The sequence below is a fragment of the Cetorhinus maximus genome, chromosome 8, assembly GCF_964194155.1.
Source record: "Cetorhinus maximus chromosome 8, sCetMax3.hap1.1, whole genome shotgun sequence".
NCBI lineage: Eukaryota > Metazoa > Chordata > Chondrichthyes > Lamniformes > Cetorhinidae > Cetorhinus > Cetorhinus maximus.
Window position 1 is genome coordinate 146,940,781 of NC_135886.1, and position 13,712 is coordinate 146,954,492.

Here is a 13,712-nt window from a genome sequence, read left to right on the forward strand (position 1 = left end):
GAGGCTTTAATCCAATAAATCTTCAGCTAGCACACCACAGATGGACCTCCAGGACAAGCCTGGGCTTTAGGCTCCATACTCGACACCTAAGTGCAAAATCTGCCAGGTTAGGAATAGTAACTAAGGGCCTTGTTAATAAAGCTGAATGCCCAACAAAGCACTCATTACATTTTTGGAAGCCATCCACATGTAGAAGAAAGGAGCCACCCTCAGCCATGGTGACATATCTGGATTTAATATGTCAAGCAAACAAACTTATGCAAAAAATGTTTTATGTTTTCATTTCCGGGTGCTGCGTCTTGGTGCTGCCCCATCGCTCGGAGTGGCATCTGAGACAGCCTGCTGACTCTGCTGTCCTGTTGGCCTCGGTGACCTTGGCAGACGTCCTCTGGTCCGTGGAGCCTGTGCTGGCCCCGCCTGGGAGGGAGCTGCCAGTTCCACAGCTGGCATCTCCCCAGTCATCACAGCCTCACCGGATGCTCCGGTCACTGGGAGAGGGGCGGAGGAGCTGCCACCCTCACCTGGAGCGCCCTGAGAGGTGCCCGCAGAGACGCCAGGCAGCTGCTGCACTGACGTGAGGTCGCTTCGGATGCCCAGACCATCTCCCACACTGGCAATGACCAGCTGAGGTCAATGCCGCTGTGAGGGCTTGCTGGTCCGAGCGCATCCCCAGGAAGCCCTGACGGGTCTCCTGGAGGAGCCACTCCACGAGTGTCTCTCCATGGAGGACACATGGTGCTCGGACATGTAGCTCATTGCTTTGGCGATCGTCCACATGGACCCCTCCACCAAGACATCAAGCCAAGCATAGCCCCATGTATCTCCCCCAGATGCTCCCGCACACCCGGCTGCATTTCTTGCCCCTACTGCATCGCGGATGACTCCAGAGGCACATCATCAGGCACCAACCGAGCACGTGCCTGGTCCCCTGCAGCCCTCCGACTGCTGGCTTCATGGGCACTCTCTGTCTCTGCCAGCTCCTCCAGCGACTGTGAAGTGACCTCACCACTGTGCCCCGGGACACTAGCTGATGTTCGAATTCCCACTGAGGTGCTAGTATCTGCGCTGGTGCCTACCTCGCAGAGATGTGTCATGCTGGTGAGACTTCAGGCCCCTCAGGTGTGAGAGGGGGCCTCTGCTGCTCCTCCTCCCGGCCCTGCTCCGACGATGCTGAAAGGAAGAACAAGGACAGTGGATCAGTTAATGTGGAGAGAATGACAAAGTGCATCCCTGTCCCCCGGATCATCGTGTGTTCATCCTTCCAAAGGCAATGGTCAAGCCATGTTGCAAAATTAAATCAATTAACATTCAGCACTGCTGTGGCTGTTGGGAGAACAGTGCTGACCTCATTATTGAGCATAAATACCTGGCCGTGGCACCCCAGCATCACCGACGTTAGTGGACCTGGGCATATGGCTTCTCTCCAAATCCAGGGCCTCCTGCTCGAACCGGCTAAGAATGGCCATCTGCGCCTGGCCGCCGCCAGTCCTTGCACGCTCTGCCGCGTTATGAGCATTCTTCTCCTGAAAATGAGAGACGAGCATTGCACAAGGACTCGCTTCGCACATGACCCACCCCAACCAGCGTGGGACATATCAGGGCTCCAGTGCCTCCTCACCCAGCTGCTGCTGAACACTCACACAAAGATGCTAGGCCTGTTCCCCACCCACCCCACCTCCCCCTTGGACACATGCTGCCTACATCACATTAGGCACCACACGGTATATCCTTCCATAGCAAGGAGGCGCAAGTACATGGATCGCAGAGCGCAGCAGTTGGTTCGTTGCCACCCCACCTTGAAGCTCCTCACCCAGCATGACATCTCCCTGACTTGGACATGTCCCGGAGTTCAAGCACAGCGCCTAGGTGCAGCTCCTCCAGCTTGCCCCCAAACCATCCATGTGGGACTCAGTGTAACACATGCTGCAGGGGCAAAACACATCTCTTCACCACCCTCTCAGGCTGACCCCAGCATGGGCAATATCTGCTGGCCCACCCAGCAAAGGACACACGCTGTTCAATGATTCAATGCAGTTCAGACTTTGCGGGGAGGTAGGGTTGCAGCAGGGGGGTAAGTCAACCTGTTGGGCTAAATGACCGATGCCAACATGGTACTCACCCTGCCAGAGCGCAACAAGTCATTGAAGCGCTTGCGACACTGGATCCAGGTGTGCTGCACCACGTTGCGGGAGCTCAGCACCTCCGCCACCTCCTCCCAGGCCCGTTTCGTCATGTAGGGGGGCCTCCTCCTCCCGTCCTGGACAACCAGCACCTCCCGCCGTGCTGCCACCTCCTTGAGGAGGGCAGAAAGGCAGTCATCCGAAAAACGAGGGGCACACTGGCCCCGCCCCACCCTCCGGCCTGGCCTACTCCGATGGCCTACCCTCCGGACTTGCATGAACTTCATTGCCCTTCTGCACAGCCCTTCGCCCAGCCATTGTGACCAGCTTCCCTTCATACAGGCCGCCAGGTCACCATTGGACCCGGCAGCCTGAGCGCACCTGCCCACTCCCGCAATGCATGGGAGTCGTGAAGTACGCTGGGCGGGCCTTAATTGGCCCGTCTGTGTAAAATGGCGGCGCGCACCCGATCGCGAGCGGCCATTGGGCCCATGTCCGCCCACGCCTGCTTCCACTCCGCCTCCCCGCCAACCAGAAAATTCGTCCCATAGAAAGAGAAACTAGGGCCAGGAGTAGGCCATTCGGCCCCTTCAAATATGCCCCACCATTCAATATGTTCATGGTTGATCCTCTATCTCAACACCATGTTCCTACTTTCTCTCCATACCTTGTTGCCCCTAATATCCAGAAAATGATCAATTTCCTTCTTCACTATACTCAGTAACCCAGCCTCCACAGCCTTCTGTGGTAGAGAATTCCACAGGTTGACCACCCTCTGAGTGAAGAAATGTTTCCTCATGTCAGTCCTAAATGGGCTACCCCCTAACCTGAGACTGTGGCCCTTGGTTCTAGACTCCCCACCCAGGGGAAACACCCTCCCTGCATCTAGTCTGTCTAGTCCTGTTAGAATTTTATAGGTTTCAATCAGATCCCCTCTCATTCTTCTAAACTCTAGTGAATACAGGCTCAATCGAACCAATCTCTCCTAATACGACAGTCCTGCCATTCCCAGTATCAGCCTAGTGAACCTTCGCTGCACTCCCTCAATGGCAAGTATATCCTTCCTTAGGTAGGGAGACCAAAACTGTACGCAATACTCCAGGTGTGGTCTCACCAAGGCCCTGTATAACTGCAGTAAAACATCCCTACTTCTGAACTCTCATCCTGTTGCAATGAAGGCCAACATCCCATTTGCCTTCCTAATTGCTTGCTGCACCTGCCTACTTACTTTCATTGACCCGTGTGCAAGGACACCCAGATCCCTTTGTACGTCCACATTCCCCAATATATCACCATTTAAATAATACTCTACCTTTCTGTTCTTCACGTTGGAGCATATAACTTCACATTTATCTATGTTATACTGCATCTGCCATGTGTTTGCCAACACACACAACTTGTCTAAATCACCCTGAAGCCTCCTTGCATCCTCCTCACAAACCCGCCCAGTTTTGTGTCATCAGCAAACTTGGAAATATTGCATTTGGTTTCCTCATCCCAGTCATTTATATATATCATGAATAGCTGGGGCCCAAGCACTGATCCCTGCGGTACACCACTGGTCACTGCCTGCCATCCGGAAAAAGACCCATTTATTCCCACTCTCTGTTTTCAGACTGTCAACCAATTCTCAATCCATGCTGGTACATTACCCCTGATCCCATGTGCTTTAATTTTGCCCACTAGCTTCTTATGTGGGACCTTGAGAAGGTGGTGGTGAGCTGCCTTCTTGAACCGCTGCGGTCCATGTGGTGTAGGTACACCCACAGTGCTGTTAGGGAGGTTGTTCCAGGATTTTGACCCAGTGACAGTGAAGGAACGGCGATATATTTCCAAGTCAGGATGGTGAGTGGCTTGGAGGGGAACTTTTAGGTGGTGGTGTTCCCATCTATCTGCTGCCCTTGTCCTTCTAGATGGTAGTGGTCATGGGTTTGGAAGGTGCTGTCGAAGGAGCCTTGGTGAATTCCTGCAGTGCATGTTGTAGATGGCACACACTGCTGCTACTATGGAGGGAGTGAATGTTTGTGGATGTGGTGCCAATCAAGCGGGCTGCTTTGACCTGGACGGTGTCAAGCTTCTTGAGTGTTGTGGGAGATGCACTCATCCAGGCAAGTGGGATGTATTCCATCACACTCATGACTTGTGCCTTGTAGATGGTGGACAGGCTTTGGGGAGTCAGGAGGTGGGTTACTCATCGCACTATTCCTAACCTCTGTCGTGCTCACCGTAACTACAGTATTTATATAGCTAGTCCAGGATGTTGATAGTGGGGGATTTAGTGATGGTAATGCCATTGAACATCAAGGGGAAACGGTTAGATTCTCTCTCGTTGGAGATGGTCATTGCCTGGCACTTGTGTGGCGTGAATGTTATTTGCCACTTGTCAGCCCAAGCCTGGGTATTGTCCAGGCCTTGCTGCATTTGGACATGGACTGCTTCAGTATCTGAGGAGTCGTGATCATGCTGAACATTGTGCTATCATCAGCGAACACCCCACTTCTGACCTTATGATGGAAGGAAGGTCATTGATGAAGCAGCTGAAGATGGATGGGCAGAGGAGACTACCCTGAGGAACTCCTGCAGTGATGTCCTGGAGCTGAGATGACTGACCTCCAACAACCACAACCATTTTCCTTTGTGCTAGGTGTGACACCAACCAGTGGAGAATTTTCCCCCCGATTCCCATTTTTTCCAGTTTTGCTAGGACTCCTTGATGCCACACACTGTCAAATGCTGCCTTGATGTCAAAGGAAGTCACTCTCACCTCAGCTCGGGATTTCAGCTCTTTTGTCCATGTTTGAACCAATACTGTAATGAGGTCAGGAGCTGAGTGACCCTGGCGGAACCCAAACTGGGAGTCAGTGTGCAGATTATTGCTAAGCAAGTGCCACTTGATAGCACTGTTGATGACCCCTTCCATTACTTTACTGATGATCAGAGTAGATTGATGGGGTGGTAACTGGCTGGGTTGGATTTGTCCTGCTTTTTGTGTACAAGACATACCTGTTTTCCACATAACCGGGTAGATGCCAGTGTTATAGCTGTACTGGACAAGCTTGGCTAGGGGCATGGCAAGTTCTGGAGCACAAGTCTAGAGTACTGTTATCAGAATATTGTCAGGGTCCATAACCTTTGCAGTATTTAGTGCCTTCAGCCGTTTCTTGATATCACGTGGAGTGAATCAAATTGGCTGAAGAGTGGCACCTGTGATGCTGGGGAACTCCAGAGGAGGCCAAGATGGATCATCCACTCGGCACTTCTGGCTGAAGATTGTAGCAAATGCTTCAGCCTTATCTTTTGCACTGATGTGCTGGGCTCCTCCATCATTGAGGATATTTGTGGAGCCTCCTCCTCCAATGAGTTGTCTAATTGTCCACCAGCATTCATGACTGAATGTGGCAGGACTGCAGAGCTCAGATCTGATCCATTGGTTGTGGGATCATTTAGCCCTGTCTATCACTTGCTGCCTATGCTGCTTGGCATGCAAGTAGTCCTGTGTTATAGCTTCACCAGGTTGACACCTCATTTTTAGATATGCCAAGTGCTGCTCCTGGCATGCCCTCCTGCACTTTTCATTGAACCAGGTTGACTTTCAGCCTCTGTGGAGAGACGAACAAAGTTAAAGGGTAGAATATGACTTTTTTTATTTAGAAGGGAAGTGGGACAGGTGTGCTCAGATGTTATTTCCTCCCTGGCTGCTGTCCTGAATGAGACACTGCTGGCACAATAGTCACTAGAATGGTCCCAGAAGGAAAAACGTGCTCTCTTATTTGAATAGAAACAATGTGCAAGGGTACGGGGAAAAGGCAAGGCAATGGCACTAGATCATAATGATCATCTGGAGAGTTGGTGCAGACAAACGATGGGCCGAATGGTCTTCTCTGTGCCATTAAAATTCTGTGATTCACCTGCTGCTGCTCCACTGCTTCGGTACCACCAATGGATGCTCCCTACTTTCCAGACTTATTTCAAATAATGTGAATCACCATACACAGATATTTCCTGAAGCAACCACCAACCCAGTGCCAGCATGCCTTTAAATTGGTGGTTGTGACCGACTTTTGGTCCATGGCATAACCCTTCTCCACCTGACGTCCTGCCCTACGCACCTGTTTCAGTACGGAGTCCCCCTTCCTAAAGCTGGTTGGCGTCTTCTTGCTGGGCGGCTAATTGGTTGTCTGATACTGGATTCCTGTTTAGATAACAGGAGAGAGCGGACCACATACTTCCCTCACCCTACCAGAATCCGTACAATCCAGCCCGATGATTTGAGACAAAATTAATAGTCACTTGGGCTAACGTGGGTTAATTAAGGAAAGCCAGCAGTGATTTGTTGAGGGCAAATCATATATAATTAATTTACTTGAGTTTTTTGATTAAATGACTGACAGAGCTGATATAGTGTTGTTGATGTGGTGTACATGGACTTCCACAAGGCATTTGACAAAGTGCTACACAACAGACATGAGCAAAGTTAAAGCTAATGGAATAAAAAGGACAGTAACAACATGCAGAAGACATTAGCTGAGTGACAGGAAACAGAGTAGAGGTGAACAATTGCTTTTCGGACTGGAGGAAGTTCTATAGTGGTATTTCCCCAGGGCTCGACGTTAGGACACAGTTTTAAAATTTGCGGACAACATGAGACTTGGAAATAGTCTGAACTGTGAGGAGGATAGTGTTCAATTTCAAAAGAATGTAGACAGGTTGGTGGAATGGGCAGACAAGTGGCAGTTGAAATTTAAGGCAGAGAAGTGTGAGGGAAAACATAAAATATAAAATAAAGTGTGTAATTCCAAAGGGGATGTAGAGCAGAGTATCCTGGGTGTACACGTGCACAGATCATTGAAGGTTACAGGACAGATTTTTTAAATTCAATTACAGGATGTGGGGCTTCGCTGGCTGTGCCAGCATTTATTGCCCATCCCTAATTGCCTTTGAGAAGGTGATAGTGAGCTGCCTTTTTGAACTGCTGCAGTCCCTGTGGTGTAGTTACACCCAGAGTGCTGTTAGGGAGGGAGTTCCAGAATTTTAACCCAGCGACAGTGAAGGAATGGTGATATATTTCCAAGTCAGGAGGAGGAATAGCTTGGAGGGGAACTTCCAGGTGGTGGTGTTACCAAGTAACTGCTGCCCTTGTCCTTCTAGATGGTAGTGGTCATGGATTTGGAAAGTGCTGCCTAAGGAGCCTCGGTGAGTTTCTGCAGTGCATCTTGTAGATGGTACACACTGCTGACACTGTGCATCGGTGATGGAGGGAGTGAATGTTTGGGGAAGGGGTGCCAATCAAGCGGGCTGCTTTGTCTTGGATAGTATCAAGCTTCTTGAGCGTTGTTGGAGCTACAGTCATCCAGACAAGTGGGGAGTATTCCATCACAGTATTGACTTGTGCCTTGTAGATGGTGAACAGGCTTTGGGAAGTCAGGAGGTGAGTTATTCACCGCCAGATTTCTAGCCTCTGACCTGCTCTTGTAGCCGCAGTATTTATATGGCTAATCCAGTTCAGTTTCTAGTCAATGGTAACCCCCCAGGATTTTGATAGTGAGGGATTCAGCAATGGTAATGCCATTGAACATCAAGGGGCAATGGTTAGATTCTCTCCTGTTGGAGATGGTCATTGCCTGGCACTTGTGTGGCACAAATGTTACTTGCCATTTGCCAGCCGAAACCTGGATATTGTCCAGTTCTCGCTGTACTTGGACATGGACGGCTTCAGTACATGAGAAGTGCATGATGCTGAACATTGTGCAATCATCAGCGAGCATCCCCACTTGGGACCTTATGATGGAAAGAAGGTCATCGATCTCTGAAGTAGGTGAGATGGTTGGGCCTTGGACACGACCCTGAAAAGCTCCTGTAGTGATGTCCTGGAACTGAGATGACTGACCTCCAACAACCACAACCATCTTCCTTTGCGCTAGGTATGACTCCAACCAGCAGAGAGTTTTTCCCCTGATTCCCATTGACTCCTGTTTTGCTAGGGCTCCTTGATGCCACACGGTCAAATACTGCTTTGACACTAAGGGCAGTCACTCTCAGCTCACCCTGGATTGCAGTTATTCATCATGCCTACTAACGTTCTAACGTCAGATCACAGGTAACCACTGTCTTTTCATTCTCCATCCATTTCCTATTGTGAAATGTTATATAGCCTTCTTTATTCAAATACTTTTCCTGCCTCAGAACATACTGAACTCATACTGCCCTTTTACTGTGTAATTCCTAAGACACTGGCATGGTTCGATTTTGGGCCTTGTTTTGTACATGACACAAATTCCAGACTTCCCGCATCAATAACAAGCCTGATCTAGCCTCTGCGGTTTGAGAAGTTATTTTCAGCTCAACTGCTAGCATTTTCCCAACTCTGTGAGTTTCTATTTTGGAAATTGATCTTACTCTGTATATGAAGAATTAACTTTATTTTAAAAATTTAGAAACCCTTTCCAAAAGAAGGACAGGCCAAATGAACATATTATATGACATCATGGGTTGTTAATTTTATTCCCCTCTAGGCATTTCAAGGTTGTGGCAAACCAAAGTCTTGGTCAGCGAGCCGCTCAGGTCGATCTGTGTCCGATGGGTTTAATGCTAGGTTCAGACCCTATAGTCCTGAGGAGCGCCCTACAACAGCAGCTGGCACAAGCCTCGACAGACTGGTAAGCGCCTGAGCTTAGATGCTATAGTAACCACTGTTATGATGTGTGCCAGGCGGACCAAATCCACGAGGGAAACTTGGTTGTGCTCTCACAACAGTTTTGCACTTTGTATTTATTTCAAGATGCGTTCACTGAATTCAGAGGTAATAAGTACACCAAGGCTTTTAGAGATTTTTAAAAATTAAATTAAAATATTTATTAACAAAAGAAAACATTTTGAGTACTGTTGTGAGACGGCCTTTTGGTAAAGCTGAGTTATTTAAAAATTCCAGAGGGAAACTTTAAACAACTGTCATAACCTATATTTTTAAGTGGTATGTTTGACATGCAACTCTATGTTCAGGAATCAGACCACCACTTCTCAAGAGGTTTTATATTAAGCTTGATGAAACAGAATCACAGTGTAGAAGAAGCCCTTTGGCCCATCGAGTCTGCACCGACACGTGAGAAACACCTGACCTACCTACCTAACCTCATTTACCAGCACTTGGCCCATAGCTTTGATTGCTATGACATGCCAAGTGCTCATCCAGGTACTTTTTAAAGGATGTGAGGCAACCCACCTCCACCACCCTGCCAGGCAGTGCATTTCAGACCGACACCACCCTCCTAAACCTCCTGCCCCTCACCTTGAACTTAAGTCCCCTTGTGACTGACCCTTCAACTAAGGGGAACAGCTGCTCCCTATCCACCCTGTCCATGCCCCTCATAATCTTATACACCACGATCAGGTTGCCCCTCAGTCTTCTCTGCTCCAACGAAAACAACCCAAGTCTATCCAACCTCTCTTCATAACTTACATGTTTCATCCCAGGCAACATCCTGGTGAATCTCCTCTGCACCCTCGCTAGTGCAATCACATCCTTCCTATAATGTGGCGACCAGAACTGCACACAGTATTCCAGCTGTGGCCTCACCAAGGTTCTATACAACTCCAACACGACTTCCTTACTTTTGTAATCTATGCCTCAATTGATAAAGGCAAGTGTCCCATATGCCTTTTTCACCACCCCACTAACATGCCCCTCTGCCTTCAGAGATCTATGACACACACGCCAAGGTCCCTTTGTTCCTCAGAACTTCCTAGTGTCATGCCGTTCATTGAATATTTCCTTGTCAAATTACTCCTTGCAAAGTGTATCACCTCACACTTTTCAGGGTTAAATTCTATCTGCCACTTATCTGCCCATTTGACCATCCCGTTTATATCTTCCTGTAACCCAAGACACTCAACCTCACTGTTAACCATCCGACCAATCTTTGTGTCATCCACAAACTTACTAATCCTATCCCCCACATAGTCATCTATGTCGTTTATATAAATGACAAACAATAGGGGACCCAACACAGTTCCCTGTGGTACGCCACTGGACACTGGCTTCCGGTCACTAAAGCATCCTTCTGTCATCACCCTCTGTCTCCCACAACTAAGCCAATTTTGAATCCACCTTATCAAATTACCCTGTATCCCATGTGCATTTGCCTTCTTTATAAGTCTCCCATGTTGGACCTTGTCAAAGGCTTTGCTGAAATCCATATAAACTACATCTACTGCACTACCCCCATCTACACAGCTGGTCACCTCCTCAAAAAATTCAATCAAATTTGTTAGGCATGACCTCCCTCTGACAAAGCCATGCTGACTATCCCTGATCAAACCTTGCCTCTCCAAGTGGAGATAGATTCTCTCCTTCAGAATTTTCTCCAATAGTTTTCCTACCACTGACGTGAGACTCACTGGCCTGTAGTTCCCTGGCTTATCTCTATGACCCTTCTTAAATAGTGGAACCACATTAGTTGTTCTCCAGTCTTTTGGCACCTCCCCCATAGCCAGAGAGGAATTAAAAATTTGGGTCAGAGCCCCTGCGATCTCCTCCCTTGCCTCCCTCAGCAGTCTGGGACACAAATCATCTGGACCTGAAGATTTGTCCACTTTTAAGCCTGCCAACACCTCCAATACCTTATAAAAACAAAAAACTATTGCGGATGCTGGAAATCCAAAACAAAAACAGAATTACCTGGAAAAACTCAGCAGGTCTGGCAGCATCGGTGGAGAAGAAAAGAGTCGACATTTCAGGTCCACACGACCCTTCAACAGAACTGAAGTATAGTTAGGAGAGGGGTGAAATATAAGCTGGTTTAAGGTGGGGGGCGGGGGGAGAGAAGTTGAGGGTGGGGTGGTTGTAGGGACAAGCAAGCAGTGATAGGAGCAGATAATCAAAAGATGTCACAGACAAAAGGATCAAAGAGGTGTTGAAGGTGGTGATATTATCTAAGAAAAGTGCTAATTAAGAATGGATGGCAGGACACTCAAGGTACAGCTCTAGTGGGGGTGGGGTGGAAAGATTGACAAGGTATTAGTTGTAGATTTAAAAATAATGGAAATAAGTGGGAAAAGAAAAATCTATATAAATTATTGAAAACAAAAAAAAAAACAAAACAAAAAACAAAAGGGAGGGGGAGGAAACGGGGTGGGGATGGGGGGAGGGAGAGTTTAAGATCTAAAGTTGTTGAATTCAATATTCAGCCCGGAAGGCTGTAAAGTGCCTAGTCGGAAGATGAGGTGCTGTTCCTCCAGTTTGCGTTGGGCTTCACTGGAACAATGCAGCAAGCCAAGGACAGACATGTGGGCAAGAGAGCAGGGTGTTGTGTTAAAATGGCAAGCGACAGGGAGGTTTGGGTCTTTCTTGCGGACAGACCGCAGGTGTTCTGCAAAGCGGTCGCCCAGTTTGTGTTTGGTCTCTCCAATGTAGAGGAGACCGCATTGGGAGCAACGAATGCAGTAGACTAAGTTAGGGGAAATGCAAGTGAAATGCTGCTTCACTTGAAAGGAGTGTTAGGGCCCTTGGACGGTGAGGAGAGAGGAAGTGAAGGGGCAGGTGTTGCATCTTCTGCGTGGGCATGGGGATGTGCCATAGGTGGGGGTTGAGGAGTAGGGGGTGATGGAGGAGTGGGCCAGGGTGTCCCGGAGGGAACGATCCCTACGGAATGCCGCCGGGGGGATGAAGGGAAGATGTGTTTGGTGGTGGCATCATGCTGGAGTTGGCGGAAATGGCGGAGGATGATCCTTTGAATGTGGAGGCTGGTGGGGTGATAAGTGAGGACAAGGGGAACCCTATCATGTTTCTGGGAGGGAGGAGAAGGCGTGAGGGTGGATGCGCGGGAGATAGGCCGGACTCGGTTGAGGGCCCTGTCAACGACCGTGGGTGGAAAACCTCGGTTAAGGAAGAAGGAGGACATGTCAGAGGAACTGTTTTTGAAGGTAGCGTCATCAGAACAGATGCGACGGAGGCGAAGAAACTGAGAGAATGGGATGGAGTCCTTACAGGAAGCGGGGTGTGAGGAGCTGTCGTCGAGGTAGCTGTGGGAGTCGGTAGGCTTGTAATGGATATTGGTGGACAGTCTATCATCAGAAATTGAGACAGAGAGGTCAAGGAAGGGAAGAGAAGTGTCAGAGACGGACCATGTGAAAATGATGGAGGGGTGGAGATTGGAAGCAAAATTAATAAACTTGTCACTCCCTATATCAATTTGCTCAAGAACCTCGCAGTCTCTCTCCCAGAGTTCGATACCTTCATCCTCATTCTCTTGGGTGAAGACGATGTGAAGTATTCATTCAACACTCTAGCGATGTCCTCTGGCTGCACCCATTGATTGCCCCCTTGGTCCCTTATGAGCCCTACTCCTTCCCTGGTTATGCTCTTCCAATTGATATACTGATAGAATATCTTGGGATTTTCCCTACTTTTACCAGCCAGAGCTTTCTCATATCCCCTCTTTGCTCTCCTAATTGCTTTCTTAGGCTCCACCCTGCACTTTCTGTACTCTACTAATGCCTCCGCTGATTTGCTTCCGTTGTACCTGCTAAAAGCCTCTCTTTTCCTTCTCACCATAACCTGAACATCTCTGGTCATCCATGGTTCTCTGGGCTTGTTACTCCTTCCTATCACCCTAGAGGGAACATGTTGAGCCTGTACCCTCCCCATTTCCTTTTTGAATGCCCCCCAATGCCCCTCTGTAGATTTCCCCACAAGTAGCTGTTCCCAGTCTACCTTGGCCAGATCCTGCCTTATTGTACTAAAATCCACTCTCCCCCAATCCAAAACATTTTTTTGCAATTTGTTGATTTCTTTGTCCATAACAAGCTTAAACTGTACCATGTTGTGGTCGCTATCACTAAAATGCTCCCCCACCACCACCTCAGCCACCTGTGCAGCTTCATTCCCCAGAATTAGGTCCAGCACTGCGCCGTTCCTTGTTGGGCCCTCTACATATTGAGCTAAAATGTTCTGTACACATTTCAAGAAATCCACTCCATCCAAGCCCTTAACACTATGTCTATCCCGATTAATGTTGGGAAAGTTGAAATCACCTAATATAATTGCCCTATTGTTAATTTGCGCAAATGAAATATATACACATGGCTACAAATTGCTTCTATCATAACTTTTACCAAATTCCCAAAATACTCTCCATTAAGGCAACAGCAACTCATAGACTTAACCAGACACCAGGCAAAGCATTTTCACCCTACGGATTCAAAATGAAGTTCCTTTCACTTTGGTACCTGTGGAGACAATTGTAGGCTTACAGCTGCTTTGATCGTACATTGCCTCTGCTCTGTACACACGAAAACTGCTGAAGTTATACCTAGTACAGCTTATTGAATGTAAATTCTCATTGTATCACTAGCTTCTTTGACCCTGCCACTTCTAACAATAAAATCCCTTTAATTGCACCAATTTTATTAGCAATATAAACACAATGCATGGTCTCTGCTCACTAGGTGCCAGATTTCACCCCACTTTTTGAATGCTTTATTCAAAAAATGCAAATGCACTCTACCTTTCTTCCATCTCAAAACTAGTACACATCAACGCACATCAAAGACTAGCTGGCTTTAATCCAATTAAGACACACCCAGAGACTAAACCTT

At 48.2% G+C, this 13,712-nt stretch overlaps 1 protein-coding gene across 1 annotated transcript in view; it reads left to right on the top strand.

Moving 5' to 3' along the window:
- Window positions 1–13,712, top strand: part of LOC144684024 (glypican-6-like) — a 245,264-nt gene that overhangs the window by 197,883 nt on the left and 33,669 nt on the right. Inside the window, exon 6 of the mRNA XM_078547731.1 lies at window positions 8,633–8,776. Coding sequence (XP_078403857.1) covers window positions 8,633–8,776 — 144 coding nt within the window. The remainder of the gene's footprint in view (window positions 1–8,632; window positions 8,777–13,712) is intronic.